Genomic DNA, 22,793 nt, shown 5'->3' with positions numbered 1-22,793 from the left:
TCAACAATGTGTCTGTTTCTTCTTTTCCTACTTGGTGGGGAGGGCTTACCCATCCCTACCCCCGCCCCCAGAAGTGATGTGTTTCTGTGCTGTCTCAGACTCATACACTCCCTAACCGTAAGAGTCATCCTTCTGTAGGGCAAGATGGTACTGTTTACTCTAACTGCAGTTCAAGGAACTGGCGTCAGGAGGGGTACACTGATTTGCTTATGCTCACATGTTCAGAAGTTCAGTTGAGTGGCTCACATCTGTCACAGCAGAGCTAACCTCCAAACATAGAGCCAGGAAACGCCACCGTAAGAAATTACTATGTAACAGTGTGTGTGTATAATTGTGTAGTGAAACATTTAGCAAATATTTCAATTAGTGGCTAATTTCAACTAATGGCTTCAATTAGTTACACAGATGAAATCTAAAGTTTTCTAACAGTGGTAGCTTTGTTATTATAGAAAATCCCAAGGATCTATGTGTTTGAGAGGAGTTTATCTTAAAAGCTGGCACACTGCCCTTTCCTTGTGCCCCAGGTCCTGGCATCGATGTGCCTGCCCCAGACATGAGCACGGGCGAGCGGGAGATGTCCTGGATTGCTGATACCTATGCCAGCACCATCGGGCACTATGTAAGTACCCACCGAAGGTCCTGAGGGCCTCATTCGCCATCTATGAGAAATAGCAATTAAGCTCATTGTATGTGGAAGGTGAGAATTCTCTGGGTTTTTCTCCTCTCCTTTAATCATGTCTTGATTGGCATATTATTTTACTTCCCTCTCTCCAGTCATAAACCATAAATGTAGTGAATATGGCCTGAGCTTTCATTTACATGCCTCCCCATCCTGAAAGCTGGGATGGAACCTCAAAAACGGATCACCTGCTAGGCAGAGCAGGACATGCTGCAAGACACTAGAAGGGAAGTAAAGAAGCAGATGAGGTATGGAGATAGTGTAATACAGAGAAGGAGTTACATCTCTGAAAGAAGGCTTCCTGGATGAGGTGTCTGGGCTAGACCTTGAAAATGGGTAGAATTTGAACACGGAGGTTGCGGGGATAGGAGAAACAGTAGAGCTCAGACCGTTAGGAGATGAGGCATATTAGAAGGGTGATAGAAGAGCGAAGAAATACATGAACTAGGACAAAAATACTCAAGGCCAGTGAGAGGGGAGCCTCTGGTGCTGACCCTGTCTTGGGGGCTGAGGGGGCTGGTGGTGTTGGGCTGCCCTGGAGCCCGGGGGCCCTGGGGGCTAGGGAGAAGCGGTGGTGCATGGCAGAGATAGGCTCCGCAGGACTGCAGTGGATGTGTGTCATCAAGGAAAAGGAGACCCGGGAAGACTTGAATCTAGGGGACTGAGCAGAAGTAGTGCCACTAATGCAGAACACAAAAAGAAAAGTCAACTTTCCATTCTTGGAAAAGGGTTGGAACCTTGAAAAACATTTAAGGGGTAGGAATCGAAAGGGAGTTGAAAAGACATACATTAAAAATGCATACATGAAGTACCTCTGCCACGCAAGCAGCGTTTCCAGTACAGTTGGGATAAATGAGAGCAGGGGAAGTTCTCATGCTGCGAAAAGGTGTAAGGGGGCCTGGCCAAGCCTTTGCAGGTGACATCAGAAAAGGCCTCCGTGAAGGAGTAAGCTTCTATTCTGCACTCTGAACATTGAATAGGATCAGCTGGGGAATGGGTGGGGGTGCGAGTGTGGCAGGCAGAAGGAACCACTGAGCAAAGTTCTGGAATGCAGAAGAGGGGAACCTGAGACTGAGAGGAGACCGTGGTAGCCAGAGGGGAAAGTGAGAGAGTAGGGTGCAGGAGAGGCCAGTTAGAGGAAGGTCGGACTAGATCATCACCCCACGAGTGACAGCAGAGACTCTGGTTCTTTGTCCTGAAACCAGAAGGAAGCTGGGGACTGCTAACTATAAGCAGGTGTGAGGCATTTTGAGTGCCACTCTGTGTGCAGCAGAGAATTGGGACTGTTGGGGGCAGGACACCATACAGGAGCCCAGAAGAGAGGGGGTACTGGCCTGCCCTGGTGCTGGGGAGAACTGGACGGACTAAAGAGGGATTTAGAGGGAAAGCAGTCAGTCATAGAAGAATGAGAAGTGCTGAGAGTTCCATGTGGTGATGTTAAGGGAGGGGTTTCTGGGAAGAGACCAGTTCAGCAACTAGATCATTCATGGGACGGAGATTGGAGCCAGGCTGCAAGGGGGTGTTGAGAGAGGGAAGTAGGGCATGAAGAGTAGCCTTCCCTGAGAAGAATGGCACTGGACAGCAGAGAGAAGACTTGAAAGGTGGCTGTTGCCCAAAGAGAAAGGTTTTTGTTGTTTTGTTGGCAAGTTGACTGGCTATGGCCCCAGATTCCTCCATGTGAGAGACGATGGGAGAAAGGTGTGAACAGTAGAGGTAGCAGAATCTTCCAAGGGAACAAAGTCCTCATGAATTTTCCTTTTAAGGGCCTTAGTGGAAAGATGAGCCTTGGAGAAGAGAAATATTCCCTCCTGAGAAGAAGGAAGGGGGCTGCAGCATGCAGGGGAGGAATTCAGACCCCGGGCTGATGTCTGAATTTCTGAGGGAGTGCAGTCTGTGGGTGGGAGCACGGGTGGGCAGCCTGGATTCTCAGGCTCCCTCACACACCAGCTCTGTGACCCATGACAGGTGCCTAGAGCTCTCTGTGCCTCCGTCTCCTCGTGTGTAAGACGACAATGTAATAGCACCCAGTGGGGGTTAAGTGGCTAGTAATATAATGCACTTAGAACAGCACCCACTCCTTAGTAAAACACACAGTATTACATCAGGTGAATTGCATAAATCCCTGAAATGAAACAGGAGCAGTATGAGACTCTTGAAAGAATTTTTATTTCAACTGCCACTCCCTAAAATGATGCTTTTCCATGTCACCTTTTGATGTTAAATGAGTTCTGGATATGGTCTCTCATTCTTTTTAAGCGAGACGCTAGACTGAAGAGTGCAGAGTAGTGGGCCATGTATCAAACATTATTTGTGGCTCATTCCCAGTGGTTAACAACAAAAGGAAATTTTGTGAGGCTCTGCCAGCAAACCCCGGCAAAAGACTTCCTTCTTAAAGTGACACCAAAATCAGGGCCTAAAAGTAAGGAAGCTACAGTTTTTCTGATTTCCAGATGTAGACCTGAACATGCTGCAACTTGTGTGTAATCCTGCCCAGAGGCACAGGCCTGGGAGGGAGGGGTGTTGTCGGTGGGCTCCCGGGACAGTCAGGTGTGCTGGGGGGCTGGGGAGCTGGGCAGCTGGCACCGGGCCTGACCTCGACAGGACTGTGGCTCCAGCATTTGCATTTGTACTGTTTAAAAGCATTTGGCACTAGGTGTGCAATTCTGCGTTCACAAGTGTTAATTATTCATGAAGGCAAACTGTGGGAAAACTACTAATTTCTGTAAATCACTTTACTAACTACTTTCTCTTTTTTTAGCTTTTATTCTTTTTGCTGGCAGTTATGCAGCTAATATAATTCTAAGTTGTCTTGGTAAAAATAGTTAAACAATACAGATAAAATCCAGGTCACTTTTTAACTCACCCAGCTAGAACATCTATTGGACGGTAGGACTATGGTGTGAAGTAAGGCACTTCATCTTACTTTACATGGGTAACAGAGTGCCCCACGAGTTTATTAAGTAGCCATACCATCCATACTTTGTCCACGAATTTGAAACGCCTCCTTCATTTTGTGTTGGTTTCCTGTATGTGGTAGGACTGTCTAGTTTCTCCTGCCCCACTGATCAATCTGTGTCTCCTGCACTGTTCTGGCTGATACAGTTGACGGTATATTTGATATACCTCAGAAAGGACGCTCTCCTAAGCCCTTTCATTTTCCTAATTATGGTTGTTTCTGAACAAGAATACATGGTCAGTTCACAGACTACAGAAAGACGGTGGTGAAGACAGATCCTCTCCCACCCTGCTTTCCAGAGCACACTGCTGCCACCAGAGGCCCTCCCCTCACGGTGTAGGCAGGAGCGGCTCCGTCTCACCCACATATACCTTTCTGCTTCCCTAACCCCAACGATACCATACTAAGTGCACAAAAAAATGTGACTTCCTAGAAGTAGAATCTTTGGATTAATGGGAATTTTTATTTGGTAGGTATTCCTGCAAACCCCTTAGTTATTTTGTCTTTTTTTTTTTTTAATTTCTTGAATACTTTTGTTAATCCACTCTTATTTGAACTTGAATATTATCTTTTAAAGTTCTTTTTTTTTAGGGGCGCCTGGGTGGCTCAGTCGGTTAAGCATCCGACTTCGACTCAGGTCATGATCTCACAGTTGGTGAGTTCAAGCCCCACATCGGGCTCTGCACTGACAGCTCAGAGCCTGGAGCCTGCTTCAGATTCTGTGTCTCCCTCTGTCTCTCTGCCCCTCCCCTGCTTGTGCTCATTCTCTCTCTCTCTCTCTCTCTCTCTCTCTCTCTCTCTCTCTCAGAAATAAACATTTTTAAAAAATAAAGTTCTTTTTTTTTTTTAAGTGGCATTTTATTGAATTTCTAAATTAGTTGAGCAGAAGAGTATCTTAACCATATCGAGTGTTCCCATCTAACCGAGAACACCATAATATCTCTTCCTACTTAGGCTCCATTTTGGTGACGAGCTCAAGTTTTATAGTAGATTTTAAGACACATGTGAGATGTGTACTCCAACTTAATAGGGCTTAAATATTTTTGAGGGAATAATATTTTAAGCAGAACTATCTCTAGTTTCGTGATATTATTATTTGTACTTGATGATGTTAAATTCCTAAAAACCTTGTTTATCCCATTGGACAATATAGTCTATTTTATTATATATTTTCTAAGAATAGAAATCTGAAAAAGTAAGTTTTCTCCCTATTGGTGAATGTGTACCATGAGCACACACATAGTCTTAATGAGCATATTAGTTAGAAATGTGACATCTTGACTTTTTCTTGCAGGATATTAATGCCCATGCCTGTGTTACTGGTAAGCCCATCAGTCAGGGTGGAATCCATGGACGGATCTCTGCTACTGGCCGGGGAGTTTTCCATGGAATTGAAAACTTCATCAATGAAGCTTCTTACATGAGTATTTTAGGAATGACACCAGGGTTTGGAGACAAAACATTTGTTGTTCAGGTAAGAATGTTTGCTTTTTTGAAGAATAACTGATCTACATAAAGGAAGTTTTTCAGTGTTTTTAGATTTACAGTTTTTAAAATGTCATTCTTTTGAATCTTTTAAATTCTAGAGTGAATGTTTTCAGAGTAATACATGCCTTATTTTTTGAACCTGGGTATAATTCGTGTGACTAGTACCAATTTAAGTATCTTGCAGATACATATGAAACTATCACCAACTTCTTTGGGTCAAAATTTAAATTGAAATTTAAACTTTGAATTAAAAGTTGAATATTTCAACTTTGAGGAAGAATGGGCTTGCTATTTGGATATTTTACTGAGTGGAATCTAAATTAAGTTGAATGCTACTTTTTTATTTTTGTTTTTGAATCCTATTTTGAAATAGAATAGAATTCATATGCCTCCCAGTGAGTGACTTTATGTTGTTGCAACCATAGGACACCTGGTCATCAGGGCCTGAGGATTTGGGTGGCATGACTGACCACTGCCAGTTCTTTATAAGCCACAAGGCTGCACCAAACTAAACTTCTTTGGGACCCATTATCACAAATTAATGGGTTCCATGTTCTGAAACAGATTGCTAAAGAGAAGCCATTTAGTACATTGTTTCTTATGGCAAAGGATTCTGAGAATTCTTCCTAAACTTACAGAAGGGGTACTGGTCAGAATTGACTTTACCATGTGCACTAAGACTTCAGTTTCTATATCACGTGTTATTGTTCTTTACAGGGATTTGGAAATGTGGGCCTGCACTCTATGAGATATTTACATCGTTTCGGTGCTAAATGTATTGGTGTTGGTGAATCTGATGGGAGCATATGGAATCCAGATGGTATTGACCCAAAGGAACTGGAAGACTTCAAATTGGTATGTCAATCTAATATCTCAATAGTCTGACTACCCTGAATATTGTAAAGTTGAAATAAGTCTTATTAAAATCTATTTCCATTGTTTACTTTTTAAAATGTAACCCAAAGAGCTCTTAACAGATGAGTCTTCATGTCATAGGCTCTAAACATAAACATTTAAACAGTGATGTAGCCATTAATTCTGATTTTTCAATCAATTTCAGCAACATGGATCAATCCTGGGCTTCCCCAAGGCAAAACCCTATGAAGGGAGCATCTTGGAGGCTGACTGTGACATACTGATCCCTGCTGCCAGCGAGAAGCAGCTGACCAAGTCCAATGCACCCAGAGTCAAAGCCAAGGTGAGAGCATGATAGAACCTGAGCTCAGCCTTACCAATGTAGAATGCCCTGAGGGTCATAGAAAAGCTCTTAGTTGGCTTTCCTTTTTTTCACACCTTTATTGGGATATAATTCATATACCATACAGTTCACCCAAGTGTAAAATGTCATAGCTTTTCGTATATTCACAGTTATGCAGGCATCCATCACCATGAGTTTCCTCTTAAACCAAGCTTCCAAAAAGCAGTTAGGAAAATAGAAAGGTGAAAAATAATTGTATACGCTTTATAGAACAAAATAACTCTTAATAATTGCATTCAAACTGGAGTTCTGCCTCTTCCCGCCCCCACTCCCCTGCCCATCCCCCTGCCCATACACACACACACCTCTTGCACCTGCTGGAGGGGTTTGTGGTGATGTTGGTATTTCTATATGTCCTGACTCTCTTGCAGATCATTGCTGAGGGTGCCAATGGGCCGACAACTCCAGAGGCTGATAAGATCTTCCTGGAGAGGAACATTATGGTGATTCCAGTAAGTCATCTATCTGTGTTTGCCAGGTTTTAAATGTACTTGAAACCCTAACTGTCTTCTGTGAAGAATTGTGGGGAGAAGAAGATCGTCATTCATTTCCCAAGCTATAGTGAATTCTTCATCTGTATTTTGCTTTTAAGTAAATAAAGTAGAAGCATGCTTAGTGTAAAAGGCCTATCAATTTTCACTTTGACCTGAACTTTTTCTTCCAACTTCAGGCTCTTTCTTGAGTATGTATTTAGCCTTCTTAAGAATCTAATCATAGGGGCGCCTTGGTGGCTCAGTTAGTTAAGCATCCGCCTCTTGATTTCAGCTCAGGTCATGAGCCCATAGTAGTGGGATCAAGCCTTGTGTCAGGCTTGTGCTAACAGTACTGAGCCTGCTTGGGATTCTCTCTCTCTCTCTCTCTCTCTCTGTCTCTCTCACTGCCCCTCCCCCCCTCGCTCATGTGCGCACTCTCACTCTCAAAATAAATACATAAACTTTAAAAAAAGAATCCAATTATATAAATGTATATTGTGCTAGAAATACAAATTCTAACGTGAACAATGAGCTTTGGTGTAATTTCTAACCTTATGCATTTCAAATGTCCCTTGCTGCTTTACTCAGAAAGCGAATATGAGGAATATGTGTTTCGGTTTTCACTGGGTAAGCATGGGGTTATTTGCAAGTGGAAGTTAGTGTGGACTTATGATGCATTTAGGACTTTTGCTGAAAACACTTAAGAAATTCAGTTTAGCTGAAACAGACTGCCCTTAGGTAGTAGGAGAAGGAACGCTGATCTGGTGAGGCACCCTGTGGACAATCCAGTGCATCGCTGAGTGGGCAGTTTTGTCTAAAGACTTCTTTGGGAAAGAAGCTCTAACCATAGTTGATCAAATGCTTGTTAGTTTAATAAACAAAAAGTTAATTTTTTTCAAAATGGAAAAAAAAACAAGTGGATTGGGAAGGACGTTAGTTAAATTTAAATGTGAAATTCCTTTTTTTTTTTTATATTTATTTATTTTGGGGAGAGTGCAAGCGGGGGAGAGGCAGAGAGTGGGGGACAGAGGATCCGAAGTGGACTCTGCACTGACAGGCTGACAGTATCGAGCCGATGCAGGGCTTGAACTCACAAACCGTTGAGATCATGACCTGAGCCGAAGTCGGACACTCAATCAATTGAGTCACCCAGGTGCCCCTGAGTGTGAAATTCCTGATACAATCTAAGATATATTTGGGAAGTTTGAAGCTTAATCTGCTTTGATGTTAAAATGGATCTCTGATGTTCATTGGAAGCTTTCAGTAAAGCCATGATCTTCTCATTTCTTTGGTGTCTTCCCTGTCACATTTTTGTGTGTAGGATCTCTACTTGAACGCCGGAGGAGTGACAGTATCCTACTTTGAGTGGCTGAAGAATCTAAATCATGTCAGCTATGGCCGTTTGACCTTCAAATATGAAAGGGATTCTAACTACCACTTGCTCAGTGAGTTCTGATGACCTTGTTCAAGAACAATCTTTGGGACCAGCTAAAAGGCTAGAACTAGCTTACACTTGAAAAGGACTGTTCGCTTTTTGTAATCCTAGAGAATTTAATCTTAGAACAGAAAATCATATTCTTCTCTCTCATGAGTCTTAGGACCAAAAATTATATTCAGGTGTTTACCCCGTGATATAATGTCTCTATAACATCATCTATAAGTTAATAAATATAAAGAGTATCCTTTTAAGCCAGGAACTCCTAGTGAGACTCATCCATTCCAGTCTCTGGTTGCTCCTAGTAAAGGCCTTTCTAGCGTCAAGAATTTTTGGAGTCTTCTGATGCAAGTGTGGTTTTTCCTTGACGAGAGTAGCTCCAGAGTTAATGGTCCAGTCTCATCAAGCTGGAATAAGACCAAGACCTCCAACCGAGCTTTACTCAGCCCTCTCTGAGAATCTGGGTGAAGTGTTCCATCGATTTCCGTTTCTTTTTCCCTCAGCATTTTCTTTTTAACAGAGCCAAGGAAAAACCGTGGTAATGGGTGTTATAGCAACAGAGCAGTGACCTAAATTCACATTTATGTAGGAATTTGGCAAAGTGCTTTATTCCCTTTTAACAGAGTTTTAAATGATTAACCCTTTTATGTCATTAGTGTTGAAGGTTTCTAAACTCTGTATTCGTTTTTGGGTTGTGGATATAGTTTGAGACTACTTTTGGTTGTACTTCAGTTTTGTTTTGTTTTTTTTTTCCTACTAGCAATGTCTTAACTTCATCTCTTGGTTTTTTATAGTGTCTGTTCAAGAAAGTTTGGAAAGAAAATTTGGAAAGCATGGTGGAACTATTCCTGTTGTGCCCACGGCAGAGTTCCAAGACAGGATATCGGTGAGTGTGCTGTGACAGGATGACACTTTCCACACCCAGCCAGCTCTTACTTTAGACCCAGGCCAGTTGATTGGGGTTATGGGTGGTCAGCAATATGACAGTGATGATAGGCTCTGTGTGTGCTTTGTACGCTCCTCTCTCGCTACATTCCAAATGTGGAGTAAGAAATTTAGTTTAAAATAAATGTATTTAATGGTTCTTCCAATCTTGATCCTTGTGCAATACAGATGACTCAACAGGTGGTTCTAACCTAATTGTGCAGAATTACTATGTATCTCTTCAGCTCCAGAGAAATAGAATAGAGAAGTAAACATTAGGGGCGCCTGTCTGGCTCAGTCAGAAGAACATGGGACTCTTGATCTCTGAGCCCCACGTTAGGTGTAGAGATTACTTAAAAATAAATAATTAAATGAACTTCTAAAAAAAAAAAAAGAAAATGTTTAAAATAAAAACAAAGTAAACATTAAATTGAACTATATGAAGAATTGAAATTGCTATGTGGGCATGAATAAGAGTGAAAGAAAGCAGGTGTGTGTGAATTAGCTGTTGACGGGACTGAGTGGTAGTGCTCACATGCCATGAAGGGAACTTCCCCAGTAAATGCCAGAGACTTGAAAAGCAGAGTCAGGGGCGCCTGGGTGGCTCAGTCGGTGAAGCGTCTTACTTCGGATCAGGTCATGATCTCACGGTTTATGAGTTCGAGGCCCATGTCAGGCTCTGTGCTGACAGCCTGGAACCTGCTTCGGATTCTGTGTCTCCCTCCTCCCCCTCCTCCTCCTCCTTCTTCTTTCTCTCCCTCTCTCTCTCTCTCTCTCTAAAATAAAAGTAAAACATTAAAAAAAGAGAAAAGTCATAGGAAATAGGCCTAGAAAGGAAAGTGTTCAATCTCGTTAAAGAAATACAAATTAAAATAAGGTTTCTTTAATGTATTAAACTAGCAAAAACAATGGATCTTATACTCACCATGTCTGTGGCGAAACAGTTGTACCTTTATTTTGATGACAAGGCAGATTGGTGCAGCTCTTTAGAAATTTGAAGAACTATTACAGTTTTCCTGCCCGTTGACACTATCCTAACATCCCCCCTGCAAATTTATCCTAAGGAAATAATTCTAAAGGAGAGAAATGGCTCCATGCAAGATGATGTCGTTGGAATGGTGTTTGCAGTCAGGTTTTTTAATTAGGTTTAATAGTCTACATGTACATGGCAGGGAAATGGCTAAGTTGTAATATATCTTCTGAAATATTCAGTCATGGAAAGTAATGTAAGATTATATTACAACATGGGGAGCAGGGGAAGTTAAGGTTTTGTTTTGCAAAAGAAAAGATGCTTTTGCCACTCAGGGTATTAACCATTCCCCTAAATGAACCTTCATCTTTCCCGGACCATGTCTCTGTTAGCTGTGGTCCCTCTGTCTGCGGTGCCCTGACCCGCTCCCTGCTCAGGTAGCCTGCCCCTGAGGATCCCTCTGGGAGCCGGAATCGCACACATCCTTCCACCACACGTATCCAGGCAGCCCTTGCTATGGCCACCACCCCTAGATGGGCTTCTTGCTCCTCCCTGTGGTCGCCTGTGTCCCAGCCCAGGCCTGGCATGCAGCTGTCGCTCAGGCCGAAACCTGAGGAGGAGTGCAGAGGAGGACAGCCAGTTAGTTAGGGAGGCAGCCCGATGGCTTGCTGTTTGTGCTGTCTGAAAATAACCTTTGCCAGGACACTGGCCTTTCAGTGCTTCAAATTCCGGACCTTAATCCTGTGTCTCACCTCTTACTGAATGACTTGTCGCAGGAGTTTTGTAGTAAGTTTAAAAAACAGGGTTTTTTTCCCAGCTCCTTCCCTCTAGTTCCTCCTCCACGGCCATGCTCTGGCCCTTCCAGGCCCCACATTATTGACCGTCTTTTCACTGTCCCCCGTCACCCCGGGATGTCCTCCGTTCTCTGAATTCCACACTCCGTCATTAGTCACTCCGGCTTGTTTTGCTCAGCATACCCCTTGCTGACACCCGGACCCTCATGAAACCCAACCGTGCTCCCTCCACACCTGCAGCCCTGTCACCGTAATCCTGACCACGAAACTTAGGTGCACAGCCGGTGCTGTCCGGCAGTCATCCTACTTTTTCCTGGTCTTTCACTTTCTCATTCTTCTGATTGGCTGTATCACACGTTCTCCTCTTCTCTGTCCCCTGCACTCCAGCACCTGACCTGGGATCTGCCCACAGAGAAAATAGCAGTCAGAGAACTTCCCAGCACCCAACTCCGGGCGCCTGTGCCCTGTCTCCTGTCACAGAGCGACTCCGTGTGCCTGCATCTAAGCCCATTCTCAGCTGCCCGGGTGCACTGCTCGAGTGCGCATCCTCCCCCTCCTCCATCATCAGTCACTCCTATCAGCGTGCTGAATGCGGTCTTAAAACAAAATGCATCTCAATCCCAGCTCTCTTCCAAACTTTGTTCTTGCCATGTGCATTTCCCTTTCCCTCACAGCAGACACCCTGAAGAGTTGCGTCCATTGCGTCTCCAGTTCTCCTAGGCTCAAACCTGCCCTGGTGCCCGCCACTCCGCCACAACTCGTCTTGTGCAAACACCAGCATCACTAGATCCAGTGACCGCTTTTCTGCCCTCATCTTACTTCTCCTGTCAGCACCTGCTGTCACGAGTGATCGTCCCCCCTGAAGCTAGTCTCCTGGCTTCCAGAACCCCACATCCTCACTGATTTTCTTCCTGCCTTTCCCTCACATTGCCTTCTGTGATTCTCACCACCTCTCCACACTCTTAACATGGGAAGGGCCCTGGCCCTGAATCACTGCTCTGTCTGAATTCAGAATCTTTGTGATCTCACCCAGACTTCCGGTTTTCGGTCCATGTGTAGGCTGCCTCCCCCGACTAGAATATAAACTCCACGAGAGCAGAGAATTTTCATTATTTGTTTTCTGCTTTGTGCCCTGTGCCTAGAAGAGTGCCTGGCACGTAGTAACCACTCCATAAATGTTTGATGAGTAAATGAATGAGGGAGAGAAAGGCAGTACTGTACCTGTAGAACAAGTTTTTTCTTCCTAACTTAGTAGGACAGATCAAGGTTTGACCCAGCTGTTTGTTAACAGATACAAATGTATATAGAAATACACCTCCTGGCACACAGAGTGCCAACTACGTGAAGATCAGAGTAGACACATTTGGGTGGTGATCCACTTTCAAGTTTTCATCTCGCATAGCAGGATATATGTTTGATAGCTAGGTAGGACATACTAGAATGGGGCAGTAGTTAATTGTCCTAAAATTGTATTGTAATTTGTTTGTTTGTTTGTTTATTTATTTAGAGAGAAAGAGTAAGTGCACATGTGCACCTGTGCACAAGCAGAGGAGGAACAGAGAGAGAATCCCAAGCAGGCCCCACTCTGTCAGCACAGAGCCCAATGCGGGGCTCAATCTCAGGAACTATGAGATGTGTGACCTGAGCCAAAATCAAAAGTCAGACGCTTGACCAACTGAGCTACCCAGGCTCCCCGTCCTAAAATTTTAGAAAGCGTTCCAAAAAACAAATTAGATACTTAGAGGAATCCATTGATACAAATTGACTTACAGAAATAATTGGCATTGGAACGAGATGAGCACTCCTGAGTACACAGCCGGGTTTCTGCCACAGAGCACCTGTTGGAGGGGGCCGCACTCCTTTCTGTGCCTTGTGCGGTGTCCCTGTTAGCTGGGAAGCAGAGATGAACACTTGTTGCTGTGGGCATCTGTGAATCGGGTGGGTGACCAGTGCTGGCCTCACTACTTGCCCTCCTGTTTCTTGTGCATGCTTTTCTGTGTACGTTCATTTTACCATGATCTTATTTCAGGAGTATCTGTTCACCGTCAAATGCAATGAAAACTAAACTGGGGTTAAAGCACAACTATTTAGCTATCGAGATACTGTATGGAAATTAAATGTATCTTTGCCAAAAGACAAAACAATTCTGTCTGGCGGTATATTGACTTGAGAATCCCTTGTGCTCTTACAATTGAAGCGTGTCTTTGTGTGGTTTTGTTAAACTTCTGGTCTTTTCCCTAACAGGGGGCATCCGAGAAAGATATCGTGCACTCTGGCTTAGCTTACACTATGGAGCGTTCTGCCAGGGTACGTGTGCAATGCTGTTTGCCTTTCTGCTGGTGACCTGCAGCACAGCTCAACCGTGTCACCTCAGCTGCCAGATTGTGTGTGCTGTGGTCGAAGACAGCAGTCTGTTTACACGTTCTTCATTCGTGTGTAGCAAAATGCATGCTTGTTCAGTCTTAAATGACGGGCAGTGTTTTCAGGGTGTTCAGTATGTCTGCCGGGCTTTGGGAAATAAATGGTAATACCAGGTTAGGCGGGCATGGTGTTCGGCAGTTAGCTTTAGCTAGACATCACACAGTCAGCCAAACTGGATTGCAGTTGAGTACACCACTCTATTATCGCTACAGGAAACTACCTCACTGGAGAATTTGGTATAAACAAAAGGTTTTTTGACCCCTTGCTCCTTATTTCAAGACCTTAAACGCACTTTGATGCGTTTCCCTCATTTCTTCTTGAGTTCAAACTCTGTCCACCCACCCTTAAGTTGAAATAGCATAAGCAGCCATTGATGATGGTGCTCGTTGTTAATTTGTTATAACAATTTGTTGTCAATACAACTGATGTACCATAAATTCACCCTTTTAAAGTATACGGTCCACAACCTTAAGCATATTCACAAAGCTCCAGCACATTTTCAGCACCCCATTCTGAGTTTTATAAAATTATCACCAAGTCTAACAAGGAGCTTACTCCAGATAACAGGGCGTCTAAAGGCCGGAGACAGCTCACCTCTAAAGAGCAGCTCCTTACTGCTGCCTAGTCAGTGGCGTACTTTGGTTGCAGAGAACAGGTCCTTCCTGACGGGTTTTGTGCCTGAGTCCTGCGCTGCCGTGGTGGCCGAGGCTCCTCGCACCGGGCCCGCGTGTGCCCCGCATGCACACTTCACCGTGTTTTCTCCTGCCTTTCAGCAAATCATGCGCACGGCTATGAAGTATAACCTGGGGTTAGACCTGAGAACGGCTGCCTATGTCAACGCCATTGAGAAAGTCTTCAAAGTATACAATGAAGCCGGTGTGACCTTCACCTAGATGGAGTGTGGCTGACCTCTTCACTGCCCTCTTCCCTCTTCATCTGCAGGCCCTTCACAAGTTTACATGTAACCACAGGAATCTGTCTCTCTCTCTCTCTCTCTCTCTCTCTCTCTCTCTCGACTTAATAGATAATGGACATCATTCTCAACAAGTCAGTCCAAATCAGGCCCTTTGAGAAAAAAGAAATTAAGGTTAGGGGATCATGTACAAGCTGATGAATATGAACATAGAAATTACCTAAGCCAGAGAGCAATTTGGGTATTTTGCCTTTAAATGAAAAGTCCCTTCCATCCGGCTATACCGCCTTGCTCCGCGGCTGCTTCCCAGTACAGCCAGAGCTGTGGCCAGGAAAGCACCTGTCATCCAAGAGCAGTCAGTTGCTTATTACTTCAGCTCTGGACAAGTCTGAGACGTGCTGTAACTTTGACACATCTAAGTAGCAGGTGTGTGGCATTTTCAGAAGGTGGCATGGTCCTCAAGTGAGTTACTGGTATTTTTACATCAGCAAAATAACTCAATTTTACAGATTGCAACAAAAATAAAAGCTATTTCTCTTTATGCATTTTATTCTTTTAGAATAAAATAAGTATGTGCTGCTGTAATAAAATTGCCTTTAATCACTTAATAAGCCTAACCTTGACTCAAGCAGTGAATGCCTATAAACATAATAAATGAAAAAGCTAGTATTTTTATAACATAAAACAGTATCATTTATAGCTTATCAATCATGTATTGTCCAGCAAAAATAAAAGGCCCGATGGAGAATTAAGTTATCTTCGTAACTGCAAATGATGGAGGCTATTTTTGTTAAGACTGTCAGAATTCACTAACCACAATTACGACATATAGTCCAAAGAGTGCAGTAACCTCCTTATCATGTTAATTAATTGTTCTCTGTTGAAGATCTACTGTGTTGTCTAATTGAACAATAATTCAAGTTGAGCGTCCCAGAAAAAATACCACTTGGGCTCCCACTTTGGAGTCTTGCTGGCGACTCTGAGCCGTGCCAATGGCCCCGACTCGCCCTGACTTTGTGTCCTCTGTTAGAGGCCTGTATTCTGCACACAGCTTCATTACCAGTGGGCTGAAAACAACCTTGGGTTGAGTGTTTTGTTTGGGGGTTATTTCGCCAAGGCCTTTTGAACAGTAGTGTCCCAGTGAAGTACTAGATATTATTTATGTAAGAATGAGCTTTTTTTTTTTTAAACGATAATATCCTTTCAGAAATTTCTAACTACTTTGTAACTGCATGACTTAACCTGGTGATAAAAGCAGTTATTAAAAGTCTACCTTTTCCAAAGCTTATGTTTCTCTTCTGTGTTTTTATATTTGATAGTATCTCTTTTAGTAAATAATAAAACTACAGTTGGGTTTCTAAGGACTTTTGCAACAACCACCTATATAACACTTCTTTCCACTACATTATGAGCTGCCCAGATTTTATTAGTGAATTCTTTTGTGTTTCATTCTGTTAAATAGTATCAATGGCTATTCTTGGAAGAGGTTTTAGTGCTCAAAGCTGATATACTGAAGTAATTCTTAGTGTCTCTTTTTAATGAAGGACATTTTCATCGATTGGGGTTTTTGTTTTTAATAATTTAGCCACAGAATGTAACAACTTAAGACAGAATACTAACCGTGGTCAGCAGAACTGGATCCTAGACCCGACTCTGCCAGTAACTTAGCTGCCAAATTTGAAACTTACAGCTGGACTCTGTTTTGTCCTGATTCTGTCCAGAACATCTCTGCGGTTCTGAGTCGGGCAGTGGATGAACAAGCCCCCTGGGCACCGTGGACACAGTGAGCCCTTCCCCAGCTGGTCTGTCTACTTGCACTCTGGGTGGAGCTCTCACATGTGGGGTTGCAGAGCGATAGGCAAACAAGTCCCAGCATATTTGGAACCGGGCGGGGCAGTCAAATCAGGTCATGTGCAAGAGGGATGACAAGTAAGTCTTCGCTGTGGCCTGTGGCTAACATTAGGACTGATTTATAAGTGGTTTTTTAAAGATTAGATACACATCGATGTGTTACCGAGATTCGTGTGGGAAAACCGGTATTGTGCTTGCTGGCTATATAAAGACAACACGGTGCTGGTGTCAGCCTTGGTTTCTGGGGATTTGAGTTTGAAAATTCTGGTCAATTAGTCTTTCAGCTTCACTGAAATTTTCTAGTTTATTTACGTTTATAATTCTTTCAAAAACTTAACATATAATACTCTAAAGTTAAATTGCTTCTGAAAGAGCCATCGACAGCCTGTGTTACACTTGAAGAATGCTGCCTCACGAACCTCTGCCCCAGAATGTGTTTAATTACCCTGATAGGGAAATGAGACACAAAAGCTTGGCTTTTGGGTGTTGTTATTGTTGTTGTTGTTGTTTTAAGCAGTGCTTCTGGCAGCTCAATTACTAGAATTGGTGATTTACTTTAAAAAAAAAAAAAAGAAAAAACCTTAGCATCTTAACTCACAGGCTTTAGGTAAATTCATCAATCCCTAAACATCTCTGGTAGACCTTCTTAGCCGTGCCACACATTAAAACAGTCAAAACATGGCACGTGAAGAAAACTACATCTGTGAAGCTGGCACAGAGACCCCTGCAAAAGAATTTTCTTTAATTTTTTTTCTTTGTAATAGGGGCGTTCTGATTTGGTTTTTTTTTTTTTTCCACAAATAACTTTTATTGGCTTCTTTGTTTTTTAATCAAAGCTTCCACAGTGGTTTAGACAGTTTCTTAACCTCAACACTATTGACGTTCGGGGCCAGGTAGTTCTTTGTTTTGGGGGCTGCCCTGTGCTTTGTAGGGTGCTTGGCAGCACCCCTGGCCTCTGCCCATTAGATGCCAATAGCATCTCTCAGATGGGACAATCAAAAATGTATTCACATTGCCAAATGTCCCCTGAGGGGTGCCTGGTGACAATTACCGGTATAGAGAGCCAAGCAGTTCTACAAGTCTTACCGTGAACAACAGCTTATCCCTCCCATCTGTACACCCCACCTCACCATTCTCTATGCCCCACAGGCAACCACTTTCAGCAACTTTAAATGTTTCGTTTTCATTGCATTTAAATCCTTTGCTCATTTTTTAATTGGGTTATTTTTTTTTAATGTTTATTTATCTTAGAGACAGAGTGTGATTGGGGGAGGAGCAGGGAGAGAGAGGGAGACAATCTGAAGCAGGCTGCAGGCTCTGAAATGTAAGCACAGAGCCCAATGCGGGGCTCAAACCCACGAACTGTGACATCATGACCTGAGCCAAGTCAGACACTTAACTGAGCCACCCAAGCGCCCTAATTATATTTTTATAATATAATTTATTATATAATATATATGATATCATTTTTATATAATTATATTTTTGTTGTTGGTTTGTAAGAGTTCTTTATATTTTCTGGATATGTGACCCTTATCAGATACATGATTTGTATTTTATTCTGTTGGTGTGTCTTTTCAATTTTTTGATGGTACCCTTTAACACAAAAGTTTTTGTGTTTTTTTGGCGGTGGGGAGGAATTTAGAGAGCGGAGAGCAAACTGGGGAGAGGAGCAGAGAGAGAAACTCAAGCAGGCTCCACACTCATCATGGAGCCTGATGTGGGGCTTGATCCCAAGATCCTAGGATCACAACCTGAGCTGAAATCCAGAGTCAGATGCTCAACTAACCAAGCAACCCAGGTGTCGCTGTTTTTTTTTTTTTTTTTTGACAGAGTCCCATTTTATTTTTTCTTTGGTTGCTATGCTTTAGATGTTACAGCTAAGACACCATTGCCCAATCCGAGGTTACACAGGTCTGATGAATAATAACAAATGTTTGAAGAATTAACACAAATCCTTTTCAAACTCTTCCAAAGAAATAGAAGATGAAGAAACACTTCCTAACACCTCCTAGGACGCCAGCATTATTCTGATACCAAAGCCGGACAAAGACATCACAGGAAAAAGAAAACCACACCAGTATCCCTTATGAATGCGGACACAAAAATACTCAGCAAAATACTAACAAACTGAATCCAACAGTTCGTTACAGGTGTGTTACACATCATGACCAGGTAGGACTTCTCAGGAATGCAAGGGTGGTGCAACATAAGAAGATCCATCACCGTCACATGACGCTCCATTAAAAGAATAAAGGGAAAGAAAAAACACCTAGTCATCTCAATAGATGTGGGAAAAGCGTTTGACAGGATTCAAGACCTCGTAAGAAAACAACCAGCTAGGAACAGAAGGAACTTCTAAACATGACACAGGCATTTGCAAAAACCCACAGGGGGCGCCTGGGTGGCGCAGTCCGTTAAGCGTCCGACTTCAGCCAGGTCACTATCTCGTGGTCCGTGAGTTCGAGCCCCGCGTCGGGCTCTGGGCTGATGGCTCAGAGCCTGGAGCCTGTTTCCGACTCTGTGTGTCTCTCTCTCTCTGCCCCTCCCCCATTCATGCTCTGTCTCTCTCTGTCCCAAAAATAAATAAACGTTGAAAACCCACAGCTCCCATCATACTGGTGAAAACCAAAGTGGTATCTACATGCAGTGGAATATGAATGAAGCCAGATGCAGAAGGTCACATGCTATATAAGTCCAGTTATGTGCCATATCCAGAATAGAGAAATCCGTAGATACGGAAAGCAGATTTGTGATTGCCAGGGCCTGGGGGGACAGACGGGGATGGTCAGGAGTGATTAATGGGTAGAGGGTGTTTTTCTGAGGTGATAACAAAGTTTTAAAACTAGGAGTGACGGGGCACCTGGGTGGCAGAGTCGGTTAACCTTCAACTCTTGATTTCAGCTCAGGTCACCATCTTGTGATTGTGGGATTGAGCCCCACGTCGGGCTCAGCACAGCACAGAGCCTGCTTGGGGTTCTCTCTCTCCCTCTCTGCCCCTCCTCCACTTGTGCTTGCTCACTCTGGCACTCTCTGTCTCTCTCAAATAAACTTAAGGGGCGCCTGGGTGGCTCACTCGGTTAAGCATCCGACTTCGGCTCAGGTCGTGATCTCACTGTCTGTGATCTCGAGCCCCACGTCAGGCTCTGTGCTGATAGCTCAGAGCCTGGATCCTACTTCAGATTCTATATCTCCCTCTCTCTCTGCCCCTCCTCTGCTCTCTCTGTCTATCAAAAATAAACATTAAAAAAAAATTTTTTTAAGTAAATAAACTTAAAAAAAAGACCTTAAGAGTGATAGTTGTATAACATTGTGAATGTGCTAAATGCCACTGGACTATACTCTAAAACATTTAATTGTGCATTATATAAAATTCACTTAAATTAAAAATTAGTGAAGGACTACCAAAAAAAAAAAAAAAAAAAAACCCACTCAGCATTGAACCTTAGGAAGCATCCAGGGAGTCTAGTTGCAAGTTGGCCAAAGTTTCTGAGGACACATGTTCACAGCAAGTATCCTGTGGGGGGGAGCGGCAGTGGGTCCTGCTCTAAGCACACCCTCCCCTGGGAAGCCTGGAGTACCAAGTGTGAGCACAGACCGCTGTGCTCAGGGAGTTGCAGGAACCCGGGGCTGTGTGGACCTTTTGAAGCTGGGGGACAGGTCGAGGCCTGGGTCTGCCAGGTCTCCCCTGATGACAGCAGGGTCAGCAGCATGGAGTGGTGGTCCTATGGGTTAAGGGGACTGTGCCAATGTGAGGTGAAAAGGCTGTGGTTGCTGGATATGAGAACTCCTGGTTGACGTCTCTCAGAGCTTCGAATAGGTTACCCTATTACCTCTGACCCCTGGTTTTTGATGAGAAGTCACCTGTTAATCTCATTGAACCTCCCTTTTCTGTGATGACTTCTTTTTCTGTTTCAAGAGTCTCTCTTTGTCTCTGGATTTGAACAGTTTGATTAGGATATGCCTAGGTGATATCTATTTGAGTCTTCCTCCTTGGAAGTCTAGGTCAGTTAAATTTTCATCAAATTTGTTTTCAACCATTATCTCTTGAAATACTCTTCCTGCCTTTCCTCTCCCTCTGGTACTCCCATTGTGCATAAGGGAGCATTCTTGACAGTGAGTCTCTTCATTTTTTTTGGTTCATTTGTTTTGCTTTCTGTTCTTCGGGTTGGATAATCTCAAGGTATCTTCAAGTTTGCGGAATCTATCATATGTCTGCTCACATCTGATATTGGGCCCTCGAATGAATGTTTTCTTTCAGTTGTGCTTTCAACTCTAGAATCTCTATTCCGTTATTTTCGATAATTTCTATCCCTTTGTTTGTATTCTCTATCTGGTGTTGATCTTACACTTTAATTCTGTAAATGTGGTTTCCTTTAGCTCTTTGAACATGTTTAGAATAATTGATTTAAAGTCTTTGGTAATGGGGCACCTGGGTGGCTCGGTTGGTTAAGCATCTGACTCTTGATTTCGGCTCAGGTCATGATAGCACGGTTTGTGGGTTCAAACCCCACACTGGGCTCTGCGATGACTGCACAGAGCCTACATGGGATTCTCTCTCTCTCCCTGTCTCTCTGCCCCTCCTCAGGTCTCACTCTCTCAAAATAAGTAAATCAACTTGTTTTAAAAATTATATAAATAAATAAACTTTAAAAAATAAAGTCTTTGGTAAGTCCAATATTGGGGCTTACTCAGGCACAGTTTCCATTTTCCCCCCCTTAAGTGGGTCATAATGTCTTTCCTTGCGAATCTTTTTTTATTTTTTCCAGAAAACTAGACGTATTAAATAATACACTGTGGCCACTCTGAAGTTGGATTCCAGGCCCTTCCCCCTAGATTGCTTGTTGCTTTTTGTTGTTGACTGTTTGTGTAGTAAACTTTTCTGAATTAATTCTATAGTCTGTTTTTGTTTTTGTTTTTGTTTTTTGCCATTGAAGTTTCCACTCAGCTTAGTGGTCAGCTAATGATCAGACAGATTTCTTTAAGTACCTAGAACCAACAGGTCTGCCTTCTTTGCCAGGGAACTCGTGCAGGTTGGGCCTCACCTCCAACACTCAGCTCGGCGGTTTATAAATCTCTGCCTTGGTTTCACTACCTGCTTGCACAGAGCCTCAAGATTGTTTAGAGGTGAGAGCTTTGAGCCTTCTCCAGTCTTTACTGAGCATGCACACAGCCCTACACATGTGCATGGACTTCTAGACTCCCAGGAACATGTTGGAATTTTCAAAGTCCCTATGGATATCTCTTTCCTCAGGTTTTCCTTTTAAGCTTTTTGCTTAGCCTATTTTCCCAAACTGTTAGCACCCACCAACTTAAAAAATTGACTCTGTTTTATGACAAAGCCCGAGGGAAAAGACTGCTTACATTAAGTGAGCTCCTAGTCTGGACAAATAGAGGCAGCCTTGCAATTGGGTCTTCCTAGGAACCACCAGTCAAGTGAAATAATCACAGTTCTCTGTCAATGAGGCTTTGAAGGAACTCCAACTCTGTTCAGTGCTTTCCAGTAACTGCCAGGCTGTTGGTTTTCAAGGCTACCATGGAGCTGGAAAAGGTGGGGGCGGGGCATGGGTGGCACAGAATAGGGTAAGCTAAAAACATCACAAAGCTTGCCATTCTTAACAAGATTTTGTTTATTGAATTTGTTCTACATAAATGATCCCTGGATGGCTGTAAGCCTTTGGTTAAGAATTCTGAAAAAGTTGATGGGAATGCAAGCTGGTGCAGCCACTCTGGAAAACAGTATGAAAGTTCCTCAAAAAAATAAAAATAGAACTACCCTATGGTCCAGCAGTTGCACTACTAGGTATTTATCCACAGGATACAGGTGTGCTGTTTCGAAGGGGCACATGCACCCCCATGTTTATAGCAGCACTATCCACAATAGCCAAAGTATGGAAAGAGCCCAAATGTCCATCAATGGATGAATTCATAAAGAAGATGTGATGTATATGTACAATGGAGTATTACTCGGAAATCAAAAAGAATGAAATCTTGCCATTTGCAACTACGTGGATGGAACTGGAGGGTATTATGCTAAGTGAAATTAGAGAAAGACAAAAATCATATGACTTCACTTATATGAGGACTTTAATAGACAAAACAGATGAACATAAGGGAAGGGAAACAAAAATAAAAACAGGGAGGGGGACAAAACAGAAGAGACTCATAAATATGGAGAACAAACAGAGGTTACTGGAGGGGGGATGGGCTAAATGGGTAAGAGGCACTAAGGAATCTACTTCTGAAATCATTGTTGCCCTATATGCAAACTAATATGGGTGTAAATTTTTAAAAAATAAAAGTATTCTGAAAAATATTCTGACTATATTTTTGCTAGTTTTCTCATTATTTTTATGGAGGAGGGAATTTTTGGAGGTCCCTGCTCCACCAGTTTCTCAGACGTCACTGTTGCTTTTTTTTTTTTAATTTTTTTTTAACGTTTATTTTTGAGACAGAGAGAGACAGAGCATGAAAGGGGGAGGGGCAGAGAGAGAGGGAGACACAGAATCAGAAGGAGGCTCCAGGCTCCAAGCCATCAGCCCAGAGCCCGACGTGGGGCTCAAACTCACGGACCATGAGATCGTGACCTGAGCTGAAGTCGGACGCCCAACCGACTGAGCCACCCAGGCGC

The 22,793-nt window shown here is 43.2% G+C and overlaps 1 protein-coding gene across 2 annotated transcripts in view; it reads left to right on the top strand.

Annotated features, from left to right (window-relative positions):
- The window catches only part of GLUD1 (glutamate dehydrogenase 1), a 38,092-nt gene extending 22,498 nt beyond the window's left edge, over positions 1-15,594 (top strand). For both annotated transcript variants that reach the window (XM_047824401.1, XM_047824402.1), the window contains 9 exons: positions 525-619; positions 4,930-5,109; positions 5,841-5,978; positions 6,184-6,321; positions 6,753-6,833; positions 8,176-8,299; positions 9,084-9,175; positions 13,222-13,284; positions 14,172-15,594. In XM_047824401.1, the coding sequence (XP_047680357.1) occupies positions 525-619; positions 4,930-5,109; positions 5,841-5,978; positions 6,184-6,321; positions 6,753-6,833; positions 8,176-8,299; positions 9,084-9,175; positions 13,222-13,284; positions 14,172-14,291 (1,031 nt within the window). In that variant the 3' untranslated portion in view covers positions 14,292-15,594. The remainder of the gene's footprint in view (positions 1-524; positions 620-4,929; positions 5,110-5,840; positions 5,979-6,183; positions 6,322-6,752; positions 6,834-8,175; positions 8,300-9,083; positions 9,176-13,221; positions 13,285-14,171) is intronic.
- The last annotated feature ends 7,199 nt before the right edge of the window (positions 15,595-22,793 follow it).

The sequence above is a fragment of the Prionailurus viverrinus genome, chromosome D2, assembly GCF_022837055.1.
Source record: "Prionailurus viverrinus isolate Anna chromosome D2, UM_Priviv_1.0, whole genome shotgun sequence".
In the NCBI taxonomy this organism is placed as follows: Eukaryota; Metazoa; Chordata; class Mammalia; order Carnivora; family Felidae; genus Prionailurus; species Prionailurus viverrinus.
Note: the sequence above shows the minus strand (reverse complement) of the source record. Positions and strands in the feature narration are given on the sequence as shown.